This window comes from Pseudopipra pipra, chromosome 5 (assembly GCF_036250125.1).
Source record: "Pseudopipra pipra isolate bDixPip1 chromosome 5, bDixPip1.hap1, whole genome shotgun sequence".
Taxonomy (NCBI): Eukaryota; Metazoa; Chordata; class Aves; order Passeriformes; family Pipridae; genus Pseudopipra; species Pseudopipra pipra.
The window spans coordinates 6725782-6751009 of record NC_087553.1 but is presented as its reverse complement, the minus strand read 5'-3'; the positions used below and the strand labels follow the sequence as shown (position 1 = coordinate 6751009).

The following is a 25228-nucleotide window of genomic DNA, read 5'->3' as shown; positions in this document are numbered from 1 at the left end:
ATTGCACGTTCAGGGGTAATAAGGGAAACATTATTATTTTGGGAAATACATAGAAGTGTCTGCTTTTCCAAATTAGTAATACTTAAACACAGAGAAATAAACAGTGCATTTTTTTTTTAATTAAGAATATTTGGAGTGTCATCACTTGATTCTCCAGTGGACTGAAGCCTAGAAAAGCACTATAGCAACCCCAAAACTGAAACTATCATTGTAGTGACTACCTGGAGGTGATAAGCATGTTCAGAAACCGCCAGTAAAGTGATTTTTCAGCCACTGCTCCTTCCCATGAGAGAGAGGAAATCATTGATGTTGAAGATGTAGTTGCCTCTCCAGAACTATCTACATTTAACACCAATGTGAATAGGGAGGTAAGAGGGAAAAGATGTATTATGGGATAATAATGTTCATTTGCACAACTGAACTGGGTTAGGATGGCACAAAGGAAAATGGTTCATCCAGAAAACTCTGGAGCAAAACTAATGCTCTGCTGAGCCCTTGAGTGATGAGAAGAAAGAAAGGAAATATCTCAGCATGCTGCCACCTGTACCCAGTGATATTTATATGTTTTAAGCCATCCTAGGAGTCCAAAAAGCAGTTTCTTTTCCAAGGTTAACCACATGGCAAGGATAAAATGCCAAGCATGTTAGAACAAGCCAACCAGAGGTTTAACAAAGCTTAGGAACCAAATCACATAGGGCTGGTTAATCTATAGAAAATATATCCCAGTCAAAGAAAGCTTGCATCAATGTATTGACAGTAAACTATCTTGGGAAAACAACTCTGCCCTCTGCCAGGACACTCCAGGCCTCAGGGTTTAACAAGTCCTGAGAAGGCAGCAGACAGAGAATTCCTACATTTGCAGGTGGGTGTGTGTAAAGATTGTGGCTATTTTATTTTTCTCTTTCTCTCAGAAAGAGAATCACGACATTTGCTCTAACATTTTCAGCAGGTTTGATCTTCATGCAGGTTTTCTTCAGAGTAAGGAGGAGTCTCTCCCTAATTACCAGAAGAAATTACAAGAGAGTACAGTGTTAGTAAAGCTCTTTATGAGTGTTGGTACTGAGAACCCAGGCACAACTTGGGCTAGAAAAGAACAGAGGAATGAACCCCAGAGGGAAAGAAGGGGGTTAAGGAAATCATGACCCATCCCCAGTTGCACTGCCAGTTGTATTGCTCACACAACTAATCCTTCAATGATGGAGACACAAAACAACTGCGTGAGCTGATCCCTCCTGCTCTCCACCAGGCAGCTGCTCCTGAGCCTGGCCATTGGGGAATACATGAGAGGTTGTTGAAGTTAAAACCCAATAAGGGACCTGGGACCACTCCTGAATTTCAGAACTTCTGCAACAACAAGTAGGTATCACTGCAGACATTTATTTCCAAGGTGTGCACTGAGCTTTTCTCCACAAGTGCTTGAAACTATTATTTAAAAGGAAAATGCACTGCATTTCCTGAGGATTCAGGGATTTCAGGCACACAGATTCTAGACTTTAATCTACATTTGCAATAACTGTTTCATATAGAATCATGGTATAATAATAGAGTTGTCAGGGTCACCCAGGAATTGTGCACAACTGATTTGTGTTTAGAGCAGTGATTATACACATTGCAAGCCATATTTTCCTTCAAGAGAATTAGTTATATTTGCAAGTCAAGGGGAGTGATCCTGCCCCTCCACTCAGCCGTGGTGAGGCACATCTGGAGTGCCGTGACCAGTCCTGGGCTCCTCAGGACAGGAGGAACATGGAGCTCCTGCAGTGGGTCCAGCAGAGGTTGCAGAGATGATTCAGGGACTGGAGCATCTCCCTGAGGAGGAAAGGCTGAGGGAGCTGGGGCTGTTCAGCCTCCAGAGGAGACACTGAGAGGGGACCTCATCCATGTGTGTCACTGTCTGCAGGGAGGGGACAGAGGATGGACTCAGGGGTGCCCAGCAATGAGACAAGAGGCCACGGGCAGGAACTGATGCCCAGGAAGTTCCAGCTGGACATGAGGAAGAACTTCTTTGCTGTGCAGTGACCGAGCACTGAACAGATTGCCCAGAGAGGGTGTGGAGTCTCCCTCACTGGGGATATTCCAGAGCTGTCTGGACACAATCCTGTGCCATGTGCTCTGGGATGACCCTGCTGGAGCAGGGAGGTGGGACCAGATGACCCACTGTGATCCTTTCCAACCTGACCCACTCTGGGATTCTGTGACATGGGGCTGCATCAGCACAGCTCTGGCCTGGAACACTTGCCTCACTAAGTCAACTGCATCCCCTGATGGTACTCTAGCACCTAAAGAAAGGTGTTCACTCTGTCAAGTTTGATGCTTTTTTCATTATGTTAATCAATGCAAACAAATATTTAAAAGAGCTGTTTCAGCCACTGCTTCCTTTCAGCTTAACTGTAAATATTCATAATACTTCATTCTTTCTGAATGAAATGTGTGTCTAAATTTGCATGTGTAAAATGAAGTTATTCAGAATACATACATTCATTTAGCTTTTTGTAGTCTATCTTTTTACTTAAAGAATAAATATCCACACACAGAGGTTTCTGTTCTTTACAGAAGATCTAAGTTAAAAAAACTATTACGCCTTTGACAACAAACAAAAAGGTTTGGTGGGCATGAAAAAAATCCAAAAATCTCATTAAGAATCTAAAACCCATAAAACACTGAAAGTAGAGTCCCTTCTTCAAATCCTGTAACAAAAATGTAGGTTTCAGAGGACTGGCTGATTTATGTGCAAACTCCCTGAGCTGAGTAGTTGGGGGTGAAGAGGAACCACCCCTGTTACCTGGAACAGGGGACACAGGGAGGGGCTGTCACACCCTCTGTTTGATGCTGGAATCAACAGCACCCATAGGTCTTCCCAGTCCCACACTGACACAGAGAGGGCTGACTTAGCTGAGCAAAGTGGATTTTCAGAAGAACTAAAATGATGAATTTCATCAAAGGAATAATTCTCATAAAAAAAAAAAAGGATATAGACCACTGTGACTTGACATAAGGTTGTCTTGTTCTCACTGCTCCCCATCAATACTGAAAATATTTTGTAGAATCATAGAATATCCTGAGTTGGAAAGGACTCACAGGGGTCATCGAGTCCCACTCCTGGCCCTGCACAGACACCCCAACAATCCCACCCTGTGCCTGAGAGCATTGTCCAAACACTCCTTGAGCTCTGACAGCCTTGGTGCTGTGCCCACTGCCCTGGGGAGCCTGTTCAGTGCCCAACCACCCTCTGGGGGAAGAACCTTTTCCCAATACCCAACATAACCCTCCCCTGACACAGCTCCAGCCATTCCCTCGGGTCCTGTCCCTGCTCACAGAGCAGAGATCAGTGCCTGCCCCTCTGCTGCCCCTCCTGAGGAGTTCAGTAAACTTGGCCAAGACAACACAGCACATTATAAGTAAGGGTTCCAGATTTATGATTAAATTGTCATTACAGGCAAAAGCCTGCTGAATGGGGGTTATGCCATCCCTCCACTCTTTCCTCCAGACCTCCCTCCACATGGATTTGTCATGCCTTTCCAGGTCTGTACAGTCCCAGCTGCGAATTTTATATCCATCCTGGCCAATTTCGCAGTAGGGGAGCTACAAGGGGCAGACAGCCGGCCGGTTATGAGGAACTGAGATAGAAGATAAAGCATCCAAAGGGGATTAGACTTATTGGGCAGATTTACTTGTGAAAATACAAACCTCAACCACTCACAAAGGTAAGTTGCCATGTATGTAGTTACCTGGTGGCGTGTGCCATCTTCAGTGACACACTGTGTGCAGACTTCTTCACTAACACAGCTGTCACCAAAAATCACCTGTCCCTCTGGACAGAAGCAGCCTTCTGTGGGATAATCCTTGCAGACACTGACTGTGGTACTGTTCTCACAGCTCTTCACGCAGGCTCTGTGGCAGTGATCATATGTCAAGTATGTGGCACATTTCATTGCTGAGGAAGACAGAAAAAAAACCAACCACCTTTATCTAAAGAGATCTGAAACACAGATCAATCTTTCCATTCAAGTTTTCTTTAGAATTCTTTGGATTTTAGAAGGGCATCAGCCTTTGCAGACACTAACATCCTGGAAAATACATTTTTTAAAACTAACAAAATCCACAGTGGAAAGTGATGGAAGGCATTTGCCTCTGTTACAGCAAACCACATGAATAAACAGCAAATGACTTACTCTGACAATGATACAATGGCTTGGATGAGTTGCTCATCCAACTCATCCTGCCTAACTTTGTTTTCAACGCTGGGCCAGACACATAAGAATTTAGAACCACTTTTATGTGTATTAGAGAAGCACTGATAACTGCATGATTAGAAAACATCCAGGACAGACTAAAACATTGAATAAATTTTTGATTTTTTTTTTTTAAACAACTTGATAGGCCACAGTGTTCCCAGGAAACTAAAGAAAGCTGAAAACCATTTTGGTACTTCAAAACCGCACCTGCTAGATTTCTGTTTCTTTTTAACTGAATTGCCACATTAACAGAATTAGCTGAATTAAGGAAACGTGCATTCACCTCTAAGTCCTTCTAAAATTTTTACTGATGCATTCACAACACTGGGACTATTGTCTCTATAAGCAAACACAAAATTAAGGCTCCAGCTATTCAAGAAACCTATGGATGCAGCTTCCATACTGTGTACTCCCTCAAGCCTACTTTATTTTTCTCTACAGCTTCAATTAGGAAAAGTGTTTCTTATTTCCCAGTCTGTGACTGCTGTGAGGTTTATAAAACTTTTTTTCAGTCCCCTGACAAAAAACACTGAACGAAAATTACTGAATGAAGACCTGAGATGCCAAATAAATGTTCATCAGCTGAACTATCTACACACACCCTACTTAGCAGCCAAAGGAAACAGAAAAGTAATGTATTTAATATTAACCCTTTCCTCCTTCAAGTCATGTTTAATCCAATTATTTCATAGAATCATAGAATGCTGGGAGTTGAGAGGAACTTTAAAGCTCATCCAGTTCCAAATCCCTTCCATGGGCAGGGACACCTTCCACTAGACCAGGTTGCTCAGAGCCCCATCCAACCTGGCCTTGGACACTTCCAGGGATGGGGCAGCCATAGTTTCTCTGGGCAACCTGTGCCAGGGCCTCACCACCCTCCCAGGGAAAAATTTCTTCCTAATAACCATCTAACCCTACTCTCTGTCAGTTTGAAGCCATTCATCTTCATCTTTCTTGTGGGCTCCCTTCAGGTACTGGGAGGCCAGAATTAGGTCACCCTGAAGTCTTCTCTTTTCCAGGCTGAATATATTTGAATTCCAGAGAGTATATTCACCTATACAGGCAGAGCAGTCAGAAAGGTCTTGTACTGCTTGGAATGTCCCAATATGGCATGACAAAACCCCAGATCAAATGCTAAAAGAATGACAGGGACTCACTGGATTGGAGAGAAGGAAGCAAGGTAACCCAGAACCAAGCCATTGCTATTAAACATGTTTTGGTAGAGTGATTAAGCTGTACTATTTAGTCATTAATGTAATCTGTATAAACCAAATGTTGGCAGTTTTATTTTGGCAATTGCACACAGGCATGTGCTTGAAGGAAGATGATGATGCTGTTGTTAAGACACTAAAGACTTTTATGCAACTAGTGTTAAAATGAGCAACTCTTTGTCTATCCCTATACACACTGTGGCACCAGAGGGGAATTTGAAAAATGCAGAGAGTTATTAAGGTAATCCATTGACATCCAGTTTTGGATGTTACAATTTGCAAAGTCTGATTGAAGTACCAAATTTGGATATAGGTTGGCAACATTCTCTCTCTGTTTTCTAGGACTATACTCCAAACAGACTGTGTTCAATATCCTATTATTCCTGAAAGATATTTTAAAAATTAACTGGAGGCTCAGACCAAATTCACATTCTTGACTTCCTATCCTATAATTCCCTCAGTCTGAGTTTAAAACATGAACAAAAGCAGAACATGGAGTGATTTTTTATTATATCATGCCATTAGGATCCTGGTTCTCCAGTTCTGAAATGGAAAGTACTAGGGCAGAAAGACGGAAAGAAAGCAAAGCAACAAGAACCAACTAAACTAGAGAGGCAGGAGATGTGAAAGCCAACTGGGACAATCAAGACAGAGTAATGAGGAGGTGGTTGGGAAAGAAAATACCTACATACATATCCATCTGAGATACTCATATGAACCAGAAGTATTGAGTGAATATCTGAATGTCCAGTGCCATCACTGCAGACAGTGAGAGGAGAAGAAACAGGAAGATAAAGCAGAAGCACTTGTCTATAAGAACTTAGGACAGTAGGCATACAAAGCAACAACTGTTTGAATTTGGCACTAGCATGCTTGTCTTGCTAGTCTTGATTGGGTTCTGGGTGATTTGCAGGACTCACATCCTGCTGTGCTCCCTTCTCACAGCACAAACTTTTCACTTCCAAAACACAAGCAACACACAGGCAGAAAGAGAACCACATCTGCAGAGCAAATTACAGCTGGTTCAAACAGCATAGCATGGCATGTCCTGGCAAGAAATGACACCACAGAGAGTGGCCTTTCCCAGTTTCTCCCTGTAGCAGAAACTTAAAATCTCACTGGCTCTTCCATCACATTCTCAAAAGTTTAGGCTTTGGTTGAAATGGAAGGAATTTTATGAACCAACTACAAAGAAAAGTCTTATTGCATGTCATTATGCACAGGTATGGGAAGCAGTTCCACTAGTCCAAAGTATGAGTTTCCATGGCCACCTCAGACCCTCCAATGTCTGTATCAAAGCAAGGACATCTGCTGCTAAAACAGGCAGAATGAGAGCAGGCTCTCAGCCCAAACCTGGCCCCACGATGGTTCAGTGGCTGCAGAGTCAGGTACTGTCACACAGCTGTGTGTACCTGTGCACAGCTCTCACAGTATTTTTATCTCTCTAGCCTTGCATTTTACTAGTTAGCAGCCTACCAACTTTCTCCACAATATGCAGCTCAGTGGATGACAAACCAGTTATTTGATCTGCAATACGACCTGTACGATAAACGTGATCTGGAACTTCTGCCCTCTTGCAAAGCCTTCAAAAATCAATATTACACTGACAAGACAGTCACTGTCACCCCCATCACACAGTGAGACGATTTCTACACCAGTTTTAACGCAGAGTAAAACCCTTACGACAGATCTCGGGTGTTCTCCAGTGCACGCAGACGTCGTGCTCCCTGCAGAGGTGAGCGTAGGAAGTTATCATCTCACAGGCTTCGTCCTCATAGCAGCTGTTCTCCATGCAGGCCTCGTAGAACATGTTGGGGGAGATTATCCTGTGGCACTCCACAAACCGATCGGAGAGCAGGAGGTGGCAGAGGCTCGTGGCGTGCTCAGAGCACCGGTCTTCCCTCCGGATCTCACAGACCTTCCCTGGCTCTTCCACTGTCCAGTCTTGGATAAACACACTGCTGTCAGGAGTGACAGAGCCATTGCGTAACGTGAAGTCGTTGACGTGGTTCTGGTCACACACCCCTGTAGGAGGGTGAGTAAAAGGAAAAGGAAAAGTCTGAATACAGTCAGCAATAAAATAAACCTGGAGAAAACAGGGACAGGACAGATGACACTGGTTGGGGCGGCTCAGTGGCTACCAAGGGGGAGAGGAATGAATGATCATAGAATCACAGAATCAGCTAGGTTGGAAAAGACCTCTGAGATCATTGAGTCCAACCTTTGACTCAACACCACCTTGTCACTCAGACCATGGCACCAAGTGCCACATCCAGTCTCTTCTGGAACACCTCCAGGGATGGTGACTCCACCACCTCCCTGGGCAACCAATTCCAATGTCCAATCACTCTCTCTGTAAAGAATTTCTTCCTAATGTCCAACCTAAACCTCCCCTGGTGCAGCTGAAGACTCCACCCTCTATTCCAACTGCTGGTTCCTGGGAAAAGACACCAACCCCCACCTGGCTACAACCTCCTTTCAGGTAGTTGTAGAGAGTGATGAGGTCTCCCCTGAGCCTCCTCTTGTCCAGGCTGAGTCCCCCCAGCTCCCTCAGCCCCTCCCTATAGGACTTGTGCTCCAGTCCCTTCACCAGCCTTGTTGCCCTTCTTTGGACACGCTCCAGCCCCTCAATATCCTTCCTAAATTGAAGGGTCTAGAACTGGACAGTTATATTCCTTATCATTCCTATTACAAATAGAGGTACAAAAATGGTCTCCATTCCCATTTCCTTTTTAATTGAGGTACAGGTTATGCCACAGAGGTTTAAGCTGTACCATAGATTATATCATTGAGGATACCATAGAATTAATTCTCCCAGGTAGTAGTCCCCCTCTCAAACATTTCACCTTCCCTGCAAGCATAGGTCATGCCTCTCATAAACATATATGCAACAATCTAAAGTTAAACCCTCGCGCAAAAAAAGCCACCAATCTCCCTGAAAATATGACTAAGAAAAACACGAGAGCAGTCTTACCTGTCCTTTCTAAGGCATTACTGGGAGTCAGTAGTCAGTGAGCTGTTACACTGCTGGCCATAGTAGAAAAAACTACACAGATTTGCAGTGCTCCCTCAACAGTGGGGGATCAGTTCAGCCACAGAGTTTACAGCTTCAAAGCCACACAAGTTACAATAAAATAAATAGAAGCTCGAGCCCAAGTGGGGAGCTGTTAAAACTACTACCTTTGAAACTTACCACAAAGTCCTTTTGTTCCTGAAGAAAAGCTCTTTGAATTAAGTTTAAGAAGAAATTCATTGTTTATTGGAGTAAATGTGAGATTATGTCCAAGATGGAAGAACTGGATTTCATGGATTACTGCTCCATAGACAGTGACTCCAAACAAAGAGTTAGAGTAGGGGATACGAACCCTTTCACCATTAACAGTCACCTGTTTTCAAAAAAGGCAAGGTCATCACATCAGTTTTAGCAAGCAGTTAAAAATCAACCCAAATTTACAGTTGAAGCACATTTTGACTTCACAAGTACTTGAAGGTCCAACTGAATCTGGATATAAGAATCAATTTTGCTGAAATTTTCTATTGAGTCTGAAAACCTACAGAAGTACTTGACCTTCATTTTGTGAATTATATGAACAACTCTTTCAACATTTTCCCCTATAAGTGCACTCCTCGAGCATCAAGTATTGACAGAGTAGCAATCTCATGCCATGAAGTTCAAATAATGCCTACAGGCCCTGATCATCAATACCTCAGTGAAAAGTCAAGGCTGTCCATCATCATGCAGAACTGGGTGTAGGTGTTTTGGTCCACCCTATTTTGCTACACGAGTCAGAAGTGATCATCTTTGCAAGTTAGACAAGTTATGTCTGAGGACCCAGAGATTGAAAAATGGGTCATATTGGGTTCGAATACTTCTCTGCCCATAAAACAGACGTAATGATACTAAGATGCTCTTTCTTCTGACACTGAGGCTCAATCACACAAGGCAAAAACCAACTCTCTTCAGTGAGCCAGTCATTCACAGCTTTGTGAGGAGCAGAGTGCTCTCCCACTCACCAGACAAAAACATTGTATAAAGGACCTCTGCCAAAAGAGGAGAATCACAGTGCACAATGTCTTGTCTATAATCCCTGCCTTTCTGGATGAAATGTCAGGGAGATGTTGCCAAATCCCACGTTCTTGACATTGTCACACCAGCACAACGTGGAGAACAAGAGGAAAAACGTGTCTGGCTCGTTATGGGAACATCGACTGTATCATGAAAAGAGGCATTTGCTCAGAAGCCTAAAAATAGGCTGAAAGGGTTCAGAAATTAGATAAAGGGAAAAAATTGTCCTCATAACCTGGATTCTATAGCATGAGCAGCCAATGCACAGATCAGTTCATTGTGTTTAGCTTACTGCCATGTTACTGAAGAGCTGAACAGATACACCACGATGTTTCACTTCCATGGAGTCCATGCAGTTCATCTTTGGTGCTGCTCTGCAGGGTCCTTCATGGAGGAGAACTTCAACATCGTGTTGCATGTCTTGAAACAAGGTGTAGGAGCAATTGCCAGCCAGCTTAAAATTCAGGCCATCAAAGGTGACAATGTGTCGAGACGAACTTCCCATACAGACACCTGTAAATAAACAACAACCACCAAAGAAAGCCATAGAGGCATTTGCTTTAGTTTAAATTAAGACTATTTCTCCACAATCATTATGGGCATGTGGAACCAATTAATTGGGAAGGCGAGGAAAGTAATGAATTGCAAATGATGCAGCACATCATAGACAAGAAATTTTGGTAAATACTTCATCACACGTGGTGTTTTTTTGAAATATCTTTGTCTGGAACAATTACTATTACAAGAGATTTAGATAAACCCATAGAAAATCCTTTTGCCTGAAATTTGCTCACATTGAATATGATTTAGTAATAGATATTACATGAAAAAAAACCAGGGAAAATCCCTTCCATATTTGTAGAAAGACCATAACGCAATTTTATAATTTTTGCATTGTATCTTAACTATGGCATTCTATTTTATTCTGTGTAGTATTACATTTGAAACCAAATAACACTATTTCACTCCTATCAAACATATGTCCCAAGTTAATACCTGGGGACTTTTTTTTTTTTCCCAATTGGAAACAAGAAAAAAGCAAGAGAAATAATATGCACAGGATAAACCAATGGTCAGCTGACAGCTCAGTGTTCCAGTCATTAGGTTGTAAACACCTCCTTGTCTTCACAAACTAGAAAACAAGGAGAATTATAATCTCAAGAATACCAAAACAAAACCTGATGCTTCTGGCTCCTATGTTTTCAAATCTCTTGCCTAAAGATAATAAGGACAATAAAAGCAATGCCAGCAAAACACGTAAGGAAGAAAATTATCATTGTTAATAATTCAGTACTTGGCTTCTAATTGAGATCTGAGAATAATCTGTTTCCTAATCAATGACCTTCAAACTTAATTTCCCAGGAAAAACAGCAAACAACTCAGAGGAGGGAGGGAAGCCAGTCTATCTTGTGTACTGCTGGGCACTGAGTTGTCAAGAGATACATCCCTTTGAGAGCACTGGAGCATCCTCAGGCATTTTACTGTATCTGATTATTAAGTTCATATATAAACAACAATGTTTATAAAAAAAGCTATAAAACCATGTTTTGCAACCATTATTTATTCATGGACATCTAAAAAAAATTCTAAGGATAATGGGAATCCTTTCAAAATTCTCATAGGCATTCCGTAGCACAAAATGCATTAATGCAATTTATTTTAAAGTAGCCCAAGAGCACACAATAGTCATGAGTCACACACTGCAAATCACGTTACTATAAAACTATAAAGCTTGCAACTAGTTCAGCAAGTTATACCTTTAGTTACACCTTGATAGTCTAGTTACACCTTTATAGTGTAACTCCTGAACTATTCTCTGAACTTTTAAGTGACATAAGAACTCTTTTTCAAGTACTTCCTCTTTACAAAACCATTTGTCACATCACCCACACTGTCAAGCCATCACTTGAAAGCATGTTTTAGCTCTCTAAATATGTGAATCACAAGTCAATTTAAGATGCATTGCCATGATTCTGCTGTGGGTTTTGGCTCTGACTTCAGCACACAAAGCATCAAAATCAGTCTTTCCACCTGCTATGAATGTTGCTTTAGTTGACCCAGCATGACCCTGGTTGCACTAAGTTGTCATTGAAACAAGGGGCCTTGACCCAGGAGTTCTTTAATCACCTGGATGGGGTTGGGTTTTTTTAATTCTCTTTTTCTATATCATATGAAAATTTACTATTTTTCCCCTCACATTCTGCACCACCTTAGGAAAAAAAAATATTTGGGTATTGTTGCTCATTAAATTCATAAAGAGTTGTTAGCTCTTCTAAATACCAACAATCTCAAGTGAACCATAGGTCTTTTCCTGATAATCAGTTAACTGTGCAAATGATAATTCTCATTTCAGCTTTTCAGAAATTTTTTATAAAGGCACATTTTGCATGCCTAAAGTAATGCCTTCATGTTGATCCTATGTATGTAGTAAGGATCAAGAAAATTATTAAAGATGGGTCGGTAACATAAGAATAATCTTTCAAACATTATAAAATACTTAAGACTATCTAACTCAAGCCTTTCTACCTTTCTGAAATACTTATATCAAAACAGAAAGGTTAGATTTAAAGGGTTTGGATAATCAAACACACTTTTAGGAAATGCTAAAACTTGGGGTGTAAAAATTTTGTGTGTATAACAGTTCAGGGATCAAAATCTTTACCCTGTAAGTGTGAGTGGGTACACTTAATTTCTGTTCCTGTCATCCCAGCCAAGGCACCAATCACACAGAGTGTGAGATTATATGGAGACAGGGAGCATTTTTTTGTTGATGTTTCTATAATACATGTGTGTGACTGAGGTCAGGTCAAACTCTCAAGCCTAGAGGTCGAGCAAGAATAAATCACTTGCTTACAGCCTGCCAAGGTAAATTCCTGTTTGTTTCCATACATCCTCCTTCCCAGTACACACAGCTTTGGAAATCGAGTGTGAGATTCTCTGATAAAACACCGCAGATCCACTAATGCAAAAAATAAGCTCACAGCGGCCCCGAACTTGCAAACAGCACTGGACATTCCAGCAACAGGGCAACTGTCATGCTCCTAGTTATTCTGGTTAATCACTGTACAGCAATTAAACAGCAATTCCTCCCATCCCAGCCACCTTTGATGTGTACAACGGCTGAGCAGCTGCACTCAGCATCACATTTCTGAGAAAACATTTCAAGTGATGGGGAAGGAGAGGCAACACATGCAAAGACAGATACTCACAGGGACACATCCAGCGGCAGCCACACGTTTCTTCAACCTTCACAGCAGGGAGGTTGCTGTGACACACCGGCTTTGCCATCCTCTCACAGTTAATGTGGTGGCTCTCCAGAACTGTGTAATCTCCTGGAAAGCATGTCACAGTGTGGCACTGGTCTGGTAATGTCCATTTATCACCAGGCTGGGTAGGGAGACACGGAGATTCAACAGTGAAAAGATGGGCAGGGGGCAGGAAAACACAAAGCCTGGCTGGTGCCACAACCCCACAGTTAACAAGTACAGTGACTGGGACTCAAATTATCCTTGGAAAACTAAATAAAGGAATGCAGTGTATTAAGGACTCCACGACAATTAGAAAGTTGAAATTAGCAACACTAAGAAACAGACTCTGAAATTCCAAGGCAAAGGTAACAGTCTGGAACAGGAAATGCTTTGCTACAACAAAATGAAGTGTCTGATACTCCACCACTTGCCATCCTACAGCATGCGTGGATAGCAGAGTCAACAAGGAATTGCCCTCAGCTTTGCTTTAAATTTCAAAGCCTTTAGTCTTCATAAGCCACAGACGGTCATGGCACAGCAGGAATCGACAATATTTGTTCCAAGCTAGAAAGGCATGGAATATTGTAATTATTTTATCCGAAACTCTGAAATTTTAAAACAGTTCCTCCCTTCCCAAGGGGAATTTGTTCCTTTACCATATCAATGTTATTGCATAAATGTAGTGGACTTGTAAAACTAAAAATTAAATGTAAAATATACTCTTAGTTTCTAAAGGCCAGTCTAAATTTTAAGGTACCAGGATTACATACTAATAAATGACAGAGAAATAGATGTGGTCACAATCTGGAGTATCTCAAGATTCCTATCTGCAAAAAGCTGAGCTCTCTGGCCCAAATCCCACAGAACTCTATACTCCATAAATAGGCTCAATGAATTTCAAAACAGCGTTCATCCCTGAGGTCTGCATTCCCAAGAATATCCCCAAATGTGGGAAACAGCACTTCCCAGACTTATCCCTACAGAGGTGAGTCCAGAAACACCAGCACAAGTGAGACATTGGTTCTACGAACTGGGTTAACATTTCTTGATATCCACAAGCAGAAACACGTGGGAAAGAAAAAATTGCTATGGGGGAAGGTGATCTCCCATCATGTCCTTCTCACTTTAACCATCATTCCCATAAAAAAGAAGAGCAAAGGATTAAAACAACTAGATAACAACATAATTCACAGATGAGTCTTGTCACTGAATGTTCAAGCTGAGAATAACACTGTGAAAACATTGCTCTGTATCTCTGAGCTATGTGATTCCATCAAGTCTAAACAAGAACAGTCAGACTTGCAGCCATAAAAAAATTACATATTAAATACAAGTTAATTTACTGGACCTGTTTCAGGACTTTGAGAAGGCAACTGAAAGTTGCTTAATACTTTTCAGGCTTGTGAGCCTAGAGGAAGCTGTAAAAAAGTGACAAGAGGAGCTTTAAGTATGGAAAAAGTATCTAGATAGGAAGAAATAGAATGTTTTTTAATTATAGTTGTCTCGCCTACAACTCACTAGAAGAGGAGCACCTGGAAGGGTACAAATACAGCTGTGCAAGTCTGGCTTCCATACATATTTAATTGTTTTTATTTCACTCCTTAACAGGACATCTATTGGAAAACATCTAAGAGCTGGACAAGAATAGCAAAGCACAGCACAGTAAAACGAAAATACCAGTTGAAATATCACAAAAAAGCCAAGAATCCTGGTGCAGAGGAAGATGCAGGGACTCTGAAGACAAAGAAAGCCTAAATCCCAACTGATATGAAATTGTAGGAGTTAAACACGACAGAAAGGGAAGGAAAATCAGGGGTTTCTAAACAGTGAAGGATGTCTGCTGAAAGCAGTGAGCCTGCCAGGACACCGCAGGAAGCCTCAGACTTCCTCTCTGAGGGAGCTCTGAACCTACAGACCTGGACTTGTACACTCTTCCCTTGCTGTGCATCTGCAGGAGGGAGAGACATGTACCTCGAGCAGCTTTCTCAGCCGGTACCTTTTAATTTAGTCAGGGGTTTATTTGTTTGTTTGTCTGTTCTGTAAGCCAAGAGCTGAGCTATACGAGAAAAGCCATGGTACAGACACTGCTAGTTTAGGAACGTGGTTTTTATTGCCATACATAGACTAGAAATGCAGAAGATCAAAGATCTCTTCATGATGAAATGCTACTATTATAAGACAAGTACCCACACTTTTATTATCATCTTTATGCCTGCTGAACACCATCATAACAAGACTAATGATGAAAATTAACTACATTAACAAAAAACCTTAATCTACCATAATTGTTCTGATATTCTGTCAGCTGGCAAGTTCAAATATGAAACCAGTGGCTCTTTGCACACCCTGTATTTAGCACTCCTGCAACTCCCTGCCACTGGATCTGATGAGTACTAAAAACTTACGTGGATTCAAAGAATGGCTGAATAAATTCATGGAGGACAAAACTATCTAGCCCTATCTAACATAAAAAGGTGTCACTATCACCTGAGGGTGTCCCTGAGACACAAATTGTTCAAGGCTGGGACAGTTCAAGGAATTTTCACACATATTTAATTACATTCCTCCCCTGGCTCCTATTTTTGGTCACAAAATACAGGGGGCTGGATGGGATTTTGGCCTGTCCCAGCACATTTGATCTGCTATCCTTCTGCTACTAACAGTGACCTTAGTCATGAATCTTCCTTCAACAATCCTTTCCAGGGTAGAGGTAATAACAAAACCAAAAAGAAAAAGTAAGAAATCATGTTGTTCATGATACTGATAGGATTTAGGCTGATATTTTTGATCCTGAGTGCTCTGATTTCCTTGCGAACTGCACGAGATCAGTTCCCACAATCTCCAGGTGCATGACAGACATCCCGCCTGGGGAACTGAGCCTCCTGCAATAACTCTGAGTAACCCCTGAAATACTGTGAATCCAATGTAAAAGCCTGTGTTTTCTGAATTAGGGAAGAGCCTTGATTCTTCATCCCCGTGGATTTGTGGAATTTGCTGGAAGAGGGGAACAGAACAGTGGCACCTCCCTGCCAGTGAGGCAGCAGAGGCTGCAGAGTGTGGGTGCTGCCCCGGGACACTCCCACGGTGTCCTGGAGGCTCCCAGGGATGCTCAGCACCCTGTTCCAAAAGGCAGTGGCCACCACAGTGCCTTGTAACACCTATTTTTTTCTGGCTGACAGAAGAGGTAACACAAAATCCCCCTAAAGGCTGCCCTTTGAAAGTGTGGCTTGTTTTCCCAAGGACTGGAGCCCGGCCTGTTTTCCTCGAAGAGCATTTTAGCCAGAACGGAAATTGTGCTTTGAGTTTATCACCGAAAAAAATGAAACCTGACATGTCTGAAATTCAAGTTTAGCCTTCCTAGCATCTATCTCCACATACCTGCGTCTGCTCTAGGAGCCCCGAGGCCTGGACACGTGCAAATAATCTGATTATTTTTTGGTTTTAACTAAAGAAGTTTTTCAAATTTATTTTTTGTTTGTTGGTTGTTTTTTTTTTTCTTATTTAGGCTGTCAGCCTCGAAGCCTCCAGATTATTAGTGCCTGATTTAGCTAAAGCCTTTCTGTGTTCTCACCAGCTGACCGAGGCCAGCCCTGTAAGGCAGTTTTGACATATTTCCTGTGTCTAGACAATTCATAAGCATTTCTTTATTAGCCACATCCTTCCTTACAGTCATGTCTTCACAAGGGAAAAATCAAAGGAATATTTTTAAGGTACTAGAAATTCAAGATAAATCCTAGACTAGAGCTCATAACTGACCCCTACTAGAAAACATGGTACAAGCTTATGCTAATATTTTTAAAAGCACAAAGGATCATATACTCTCAAAAACCTCGGTGTTTCACCTGAGATGAAGAAACTTAACCTTTTATAACATCTAGATCGTTGCTTTCTTAGACCTGGATCACTTTTGAGAGATCAGACAGGTTTACAAGCATTTCTGAGCATTTTCTCGGGATCAATAAGAGCTGTACCACGAACGAACACAGAGAACTTTGCTTCTATTACTTGAGAGATTATTTCCCCTAAAGAGATAATTATCACACGATAATTATCTTCCTAGAAGATTTCCACAGGGACAAAGTATTTGTAATTTTAGCAGAAGGACAGGGTCTGCACAATGATGTTGCCTCCCCCTACACATGCACCCTTTTTTTGGCCATGTTTAGCTGTCCCAGAAGTTCTTTCACCAGGAGAAGGAAATGCATTTTTCATTGTCAGGGAAGACGCACATTATCAAAGTTTTGGTTCTGCACTGCCTTCAGTAGCATTCAACACTGCAAGATGAGGTGTCTCCTTTGTGTGCAAAGTTACCCCACTGCTTCAAAAGGCAATATTTCCCTCCTAAAAACAATTCTTAATATTTTCCCATACTTTTTTTTTTCATGTTATCTCTAAAGATATTCATGCTCCTGCACAGACTTTGCAACTTGAAAGCCAGATGGACAACCCAGGCAACACACTTACTTTTTTTTTGTTTCCATCCTCATCCATACATTCTCTGACAGGGTCTGAAAGAGAAGAAGACATATTTTAGTCATCTCACTCCCTCACCCAGCCTTTTAAGTGGTGGTCACCAAAACACAGAGTGCTTATTTAAAAACATGGTTTAGGTTGTAAGTTTATTTGTGTGTGTTAGAATGTGTGAATCCCTAGCTCAAGACTGCAGGCTTCTGTACAAAGTGTATGAGTAAGTCACAGAAGGTATAAACTTTGTTACTGCTCCCATTTCTTTACTTTTGCAATGATGCTGATCCCAAAACAACCCGTGAGCAACAGCTGAGCTGTAATTCTACAGCACTTCTGGTACTGACAGCTCCACCCAGATGGTACTTTAAAAAATCCTGACTTTAACTCTGAGTGAAGGTCCAGCCTTACTTCTGAATCATTTGAGGAACTGAGAATATTTCTAGGAAGTAGCAGGTGATAAGAATTTACACACACATTTATTAAATGCCAACAGACAAATACAGCATAAATGTGCAAATAGCTGCAATAAGAGCACTCAAATTCAGCTTCCTTACATTCAGGCATTACTGTGATGAGCAGTTTTTTTATAGAACCAGTTAAATGGTCACAGGGCACCCACTGAATTGCAGTTTCTATGTTTATGTGCTCTCACTACACACCTAGAGATATATGGGAAGCAATCTCATATAGGTACTATGGCATGACAACGTGATAACCACAGGTCTAGGAAATTAAAACACTGACTAGCAAACTCTTTCTAGAATATTATACTATGCTATCTTATATTCACTATGTGCTCTGTCTTTTCCAGGACAAGTAATGTATTTTGAAAGCATTTAGGAAATCTTTTAAACCTTTTTAATAGTATTATTTTTGGTACACTTCCATACATAAGGCAAGACTCCCTCCGTACAAGAAATCCAACTGTGTGAGTCTGGAGGGGAAAATTATGCTTTACAGATTGTAAGAAACTTAAAACAAACAAAAAAATCCAAAGAAGAAAATAAATCCCCACCAAAAAATAAGACTATAATTTTCCACCCCACAGCAAAGGCTTTGCCAACAGCAAAAGGAAGAGCTAAATTTTTCAAATTGAGGTGTTGAAGATTAGATATCTATGATTCAAGGTTTTTTGAGCTGTTAGAAAAGCTTTCATAAAAATACAAAGCTCTCACCTCTAGTACTAATAGGTTATAGCACAGATTGCAATAAGAAAATAGTTAGTGGTTCCAAATTCCTGCTCCCCATCCTATGTCTTGGATCAATGTAATTTACAGCAAGAAAAATCGCGTATTTTACAGCGTGAAGAGAGGAAATGCATCTTTAAAAGCTTATATTGAAAGAAAAGAAAGAAAATGGCAGCTGTTTAAATCTAGAAAATGGCAGCTGTTTGATGCTCTGGAGAGATTTTAAAATGCCAGAAGTGATCCCGGCGGAGAACGATCGGATATCTCCAAGCTGGACTGTGAACGCTCTGCAACTTCCTCATTCTCAGTGGTACTTGGCTCTGCAAAAAAGTCCACTTATTGTAAAGGAGATGTAACTAAGCCCTTGTAATGCTGGTAAAAACCTGTGCAATGACTAACACTGTGAGACAGTAGTTCGTGGTGAGAACACAAAGATGCTATTGGAATAGAAATAACAATATGCGTAATAAATATCTATATACACATAGATCAAGGAGGCAAAAGTAGTAAAATACTGGTCAGTGTTGAATCAAGGTTCCTTAGAGGAGGAGTATTTTCATGTATAAATAAATTAATATTTGTTTAAAATATTTTACACCTTTTTTCCCAGTATTAGTTTTCCTGGAAAAGTCAATTACTTCTTCTTCTTCTTTTTTCTTCTACTTGGGCTGAATTTTTTGTAGACATACTCATCACGTCTGAAAAATACGCAATTTGAAATCTGTACTCACAGCTAACATTTCTGAAGCATGTCCCATTCAGTCATGACAGCTTGAGCTGTCCTTCAGCTGATGACCAGCCCCGATTATTAAGAAGGTGACAACTCAAAAGTTCAGGTCCAAGCAGTTCTAAAAACCTTGCTGGAAGTTGGCTGATTGGAATACCAACTGACTACACACTTTAAAGGCTCAGGTTTTGTTTCACATGGAAGTGATGACAGCGGTCTAGGTTAACACTTGTGATGATTGTTGGTAAAACACTAGAGAAGGAACGCTGGGTTGACTTCTACAATGAGAAAAGTCATTCTGGTTGGGGCATTTCAATTTTTGTGTTTTGCTCCAGTCACGCAGCCACAACTATTGGACTTACCCATGCACACTTTTTTGATAAATTCGCTATTCAATGTGATCATGGTGGATAAATCTTCGAAATCCTGGAGCTTCATGATTCTGGTAGCAGCAGATGGCCCAGCCAAAGTCCTTAGTTGCTCTTCATCATAACTGTTCCCAACACCAATTGGAAAAAGGGATACCCCTAGAAAAAGAGAAGAAAAAGGTTTTAATTAGGCAGTGCAAAGGAGAAGGAGATCTTTGCTCATGGGAGTGGTGGAGTCATCATCGCTGGAAGTACTTAAAAGGCATGGAGATGTGGCACTTGGGGACACGGCGTAGCAGTGGCCTTGGCAGTGCTGGGGTAACAGCTGGACTTGATGATCTTGAAGGTCCTTTCAAACATAAATGATTGTATGATTCTATGGGGCTTTTTTTCATTTGCTTCTTAAAAAGAAAATTAAAAAAGAACTGAGAAAAGTTTTTCTACAACGGTTAATTGTAACGTATTCCTTGCATAATTCCCTCCACATTGGCTAAAGGCAACTAAGGGATGATATGGTAATGCTCTAATCACAGCATTAACTAGGATGAGCTCTATTAATCTCAAGCATAGTAAGATCATGCATGGTCAACAAAATGCAGCTGCAGACTTAACGAAAACATCTTCACTTTCTTTATAATGCAAAAAGTCTCAATATATTGCTTTCTTTCTTCAGTTACATGGCAACTGGATTATTTTCAAACCATTTAATTAAAAATAACACTTGATAGTTGCTGTGTAGTCCACGCCTTATTCAATGGCTCCCAAAGCAACCTTCAAAGTAAGTCAAAGTTCCTCAGCTGAACACCTGAGGAAGCTGAGGTCAGAAAGAACAGACAGAAAACTTGAAAAATCATCATGCAGCACACACTGATAGTAGAAGTATATTCCTGTACAGGTCAGTGCAGAATCTGAGCAAAACCTCAAATTATTATAATTATATTATTATTATTATTATTATTACAGTGAACCTTTCAAGGATCACTGCCCTACAACAGTACTGAATTTATAATATCAGATACATTCCTGTCATCCACGTCTGTCCATAGTACTTTGGAAAATGAAATGCCACTAATGGAAGCCCGTGGAAGCTGTTCAGCTTAAACTGTAGACTGGTACTGAATTTACCAGTAACTCGAAGGCATCTTCATCAGGCACATTTTGTTCATGTCTGTTTCTTACTGGAACATCTGTAAGGCCAGAACTTACATGAACATACCAGTGTCTTAATTTTCCATCTTTTGTTATAGCACATTACTTAAAAAGCAACAACCCTATTTAAAAATAGTGACAGTGAAAGGAGATTTACTGTTGAGTCTTGCAGAAAGAGCAGCAGCCTCCACGGAGTCTTCTGACCTCCCCGACACGATGACTATGGCAACCTTTGATGCGCTGGGTCTGCCCCCGTGGGATTCTGACATTGCATTCTGGACCACAAAATCAATGGCATTTCCTGAGAAGAAATGAAGAGATAAATAAGAGATATGATAGAAAACTCAGATGAGACTATAAAACTAAATCTTACTTTACTATTAGTATGTTATAGTAGTAGGTACTGAAAAATAGTGATTCTTAAAGGACTTTTAATGCCTGCTTTATTGCTGCTACATGAAAGATCTCAGCTATTAAGAACCTTCCAGTACTATTTACACATCCCAACACAGGAGGACCGTCCTCAGCTACCCAGTTTCTGCAGTAATGGGAACTTTACTACCTTTCCTTGGCCACAAGAATAAAGCTATGCTCCTCGCTTCAGTGCAACGCCACAGTAAGACTTCTGGAAAAGGCAACTACTAAAGGAAAGAACATATTGAAGAGATGATGTTCTTATTTCCCAACTGCCAAGCAACAGTGACATCCAGTGGCGATCTGATGCACAACTTCACACCATGCCGAGCTGTACACACGAGTTTCTCTTGCTCCTAGTGAAGATCTATTGCTTCTTTAATTTCATCAACTTTTAGTATGGGTGTGAAAAGCATACCTTGCCTCCCTACTACCAGCAACTTCTCTGAAGTCTAATCTCAGAGTAACCCATAATCTAACCGGGTGGTCCATATTAAAAACAACAAAAAAAATCAAAAACACACCAGACCCCACAAAACCTGCAAAGAAATTCTACCTTAGCTAGCAAATCACAGACTGGCTTAAATTGGAAGCTGCTGCCCTTTCATTTAACATCTGTGAACACTCAGGCAAATTTTTGTTGAGAATCATGACCTCAGCAAGAGAGCACTTTGTTAGTACTTGCATTTAGACATGTATTTGCACAAATATTTATACTGGGAATCATGATATGCAGCTTTCTTAAAAGCTCCTTTGGGCTTGAAAGTTATCAGGTCAGGAAGTAAAAATGGTACCGGGTGACTGATGTGACATTCAGGGCAAACAGTGAACAGTGAACAATAAACACTTTAAAAGACTAGTTCCTCTTAGTAATCTGTAATAACTCTGGAGTAGAAATAGGTTTGCCTAAGGAATTCACTGTGCAATTTATAATAACAAACATATCTGAAAAACACTGGAAGTCAGACCGTAGATAATTCACCAGCACACCCTCAGTGTACCTCAGCACACCTCGGCACTTGGTACTTTGCCTTTCTGCATCATGTCACCCAAACTTATTCAGTGACAGAAGCAAAAATCCTTTTCCCAAGGTGCTGCAAGCATGGACAACCTCTAGGAATCTCAGTCAGCATGTTGACTATTGATAAGGCTGAGAGAGCTGGGGTTATTCAGCCTGGAGAAGAGAGGACTCCAGGGAGACCTCACTGTAGCCTTTCAGTACTTAAAGGGAGTTTAAAACTAAAGAGAGAGAGTGACTTTATGCATGAGCAGACAGCGACAGGATGAAGGGGAGTGGTTTTAAACTAAAAAAAGAGAGATTTAGATTTGATGTGAAGAAGAAATTTTTTACTCAGAGGGTGGGGAGGCCCTGGCACAGGTTGCCCAGAGAAGCTGTGGCCGCCCCATCCCTGGAAGTGTTCAGGGCCAGGCTGGATTGGGCTCTGGGCAACCTGGTCTAGTGGGTGACATCCCTGCCCATGGCAGGAGTGTTGGAAAGAGATGATCCTTAAGGTCCCTTCCAACCCAAATCATTCTGAGATTCTATGGTATCATGGCAACAGCAATTGGATATTCTACAAGGTTTCAAAAAGAGTTTTAGGAAGAATTTACCCCTTGGAAGAATCTAGCCTAGAAGAGGTATCTGAAAAAATCCTCAAATGTTTCCTTTGCCACAGCACTGGTTTGCAGGTCAGGCTTCCTTCTCAAATACTGTTGCTTCCCCCACCCTTCCCTGTTGTCCTATACACCCCTACAGTCCTTGATAGCCTCATATCCCCTTTCCAACTTATCTAGCCACTTCTCCATTAGCCCATTATCACTACTTCCTCCACAGCCTCATGTTCAAGTGTCATCTCTCCACACAGATGCCCAAAACTAAAGATCTGGGACCAACCAGGAACTGCTGCCAGGCCCTGTTGGACCTAAAGCAGGAATAGGATCCACACCAATTTCCCCTTTTATAAGCTTCCCTCTCTCACGTGGCGTTACCTCCACTATAAATCTCCTCTCTAGAAAAGGTCACCTATTTTCCCAAGCCCAACTTCTTAAATAGAATGATTCATGTTTGTTTAAATCAATTCAACAGAATGTTTTCAACAGTATTTAAGAACACAAAAGGACGTCTCTCTTCTGTTTCTTGCTATGCAGTTATTATCTTTTACTTAGTTCTTACAACTGTGTAGATTAATTTCATTCCTATAATTTGATTTTCATTCCCACTATAATTCTGAATTATATTTTATATATGAAACAAAAACGCTTCTGAGTTTCTGTTCAGTGAAAACCTCAACATTTTGAATGTTTTTCTACTTGCAAAAAAACACATTTTGAAGCACCATTATTGTAGAGGTGATGGTGATTCCATTTCACAAGCTACTATTCCTGACCACAAAAATTAACTAACTCCAGGTATTAACTCATGTCCTCTACAGCTGTCTCACAACCCTTGCTACAAATGGTTTTGTGTCTGTAGAGGTGGAATGTTAGATGCAAAGTGGCAGGTTAGCTATAAATAACTGAGGATAAAACAAAATACAGAAAATTATTATGACTATATTCCAAATCCCTGAGATTGCTCCAGGATGGTCACTGTGCCAGAAGATTGACTCATTTCCCTTTTGTCCTATAAATAATTACAAAAAAGAAAGTATTTCAGGTTTTAACTTTCAAATATTTTAAGTTAAACTTTTGCACAGTAAGAATCACAAATGATTTTTCATTCAATTTTTGACAAGCACTTGAAATTTCTGTTTGCTGTTTGGTTTTTTTTAATGACCCTTTGACTTTTGTGTGTTGGTGTGGTCACCAGCAGCTCCAGCTCCCTTTCTCTTTCTCACATTAATTCTGAAAATTTTCAGAAACTTCTATACATACTTGTAAACTGGAAAATCCATTATTTTTATAATTTCTCATAAAGAAATCAAGTACCATTGCAACAGAACCAGTGATTATTTTAAAGTCCCCCAAAACCAGTTACTCAATTTAATGCACGGAAAATTTGTTTTAGTGTCCTAAAAACTCTTCGGATTTCTCCCCTTATTTTGAAGCCAGCTCCCGAGAAAAGAGCCAGGTGTCTGAAGACATGATCAAATGAACACTTTTGTCCTGCTAGAGGGACTCAAAGTCCCCATCCCAAACTGGAAGCTGTCACTTCTCAGCTGTTTATCTCTATTTCTCACCACAGAGGGAAATACCAAATCCCTCAGAGGCTACAATAAAAACTCTTCACCACTAGTGAACCAACCAACTTGAACATTTCCTTACTATGACACAACAGTAAACTGACATTCCCACACCAATAAAGGAAATTTAACATGTTTACACTGAGATAAACACCAACACAAGGCTGTATTAAGACCGGAAAGAGTGTTCAAAGCATAGAAACAGAGAGAGAAACATAGAATGGTCTGGGACCTTAAAGCCCATCTCATTCCAACCCCCTGCCATTCCAACACCTTCCACTAGCCCAGGTTGCTCAGAGCCCCATCCAACCTGGCGTTGGACACTTCCAGGGATGGGGCAGCCACAGCTTCTCTGGGCAACCTGTGCCAGACAAAACATCCCTTGGCAGCACTGACAGGGGGTATCATACAAGCCCCAGTGAATTGAATGGGAGGTTTGTTATGGGCTTTAGGGGTTGGTTGCACATTTTTAAGCATTTTCTCTGTGACCCTAAGCCTGGAGTAGCAGCCAATACGTTCCCACATACTGAATACAAGAGTAAACTATGTTACTGTCATGTATTCTTTTTACAAATGGTTTCTGTTTCTTACATACACAATGTGCTACCAAAAGAAAAAAAAAAAAGGCAACAAACAGCTTTTGGAAGCAAAATTACTTCTACACTCACATGTATTTTAGGCATCAGACATACAACCCATGAGAAATCAAGAAGGAAGTCTCAAAGCCAAGAGCATTCACTGCATGCAGGAGAACAGCAGAACTGAGAGCAGTGTGACACACAATAAAATATCTATTCCCAAAGGCAGCAGATGCTATGGGGAATGTGTGTCTGGTTGTCTGTCCCTGACTTCTTGTCCCCTCTTCTCCTTCTGCCTCCTAACCTGTTACACTTGTGGTGGCCCTGACAGGCATAATGACCACAATTAACTTCTCACATGCTCACACCCTCCCTTCCCAAATTTCACATCTAGAC

At 41.0% G+C, this 25228-nt stretch overlaps 1 protein-coding gene across 1 annotated transcript in view; it reads right to left on the bottom strand.

Annotated features, from left to right (window-relative positions):
* VWF (von Willebrand factor) overlaps positions 1-25228 on the bottom strand; it is a 133020-nt gene that overhangs the window by 29299 nt on the left and 78493 nt on the right. Inside the window, exons 31-38 of the mRNA XM_064654293.1 lie at positions 20816-20959; positions 19504-19668; positions 17225-17268; positions 12722-12899; positions 9805-10025; positions 8640-8832; positions 7130-7471; positions 3729-3934 (exon numbers count right to left, since the gene is read on the bottom strand). Coding sequence (XP_064510363.1) covers positions 3729-3934; positions 7130-7471; positions 8640-8832; positions 9805-10025; positions 12722-12899; positions 17225-17268; positions 19504-19668; positions 20816-20959 — 1493 coding nt within the window. The remainder of the gene's footprint in view (positions 1-3728; positions 3935-7129; positions 7472-8639; positions 8833-9804; positions 10026-12721; positions 12900-17224; positions 17269-19503; positions 19669-20815; positions 20960-25228) is intronic.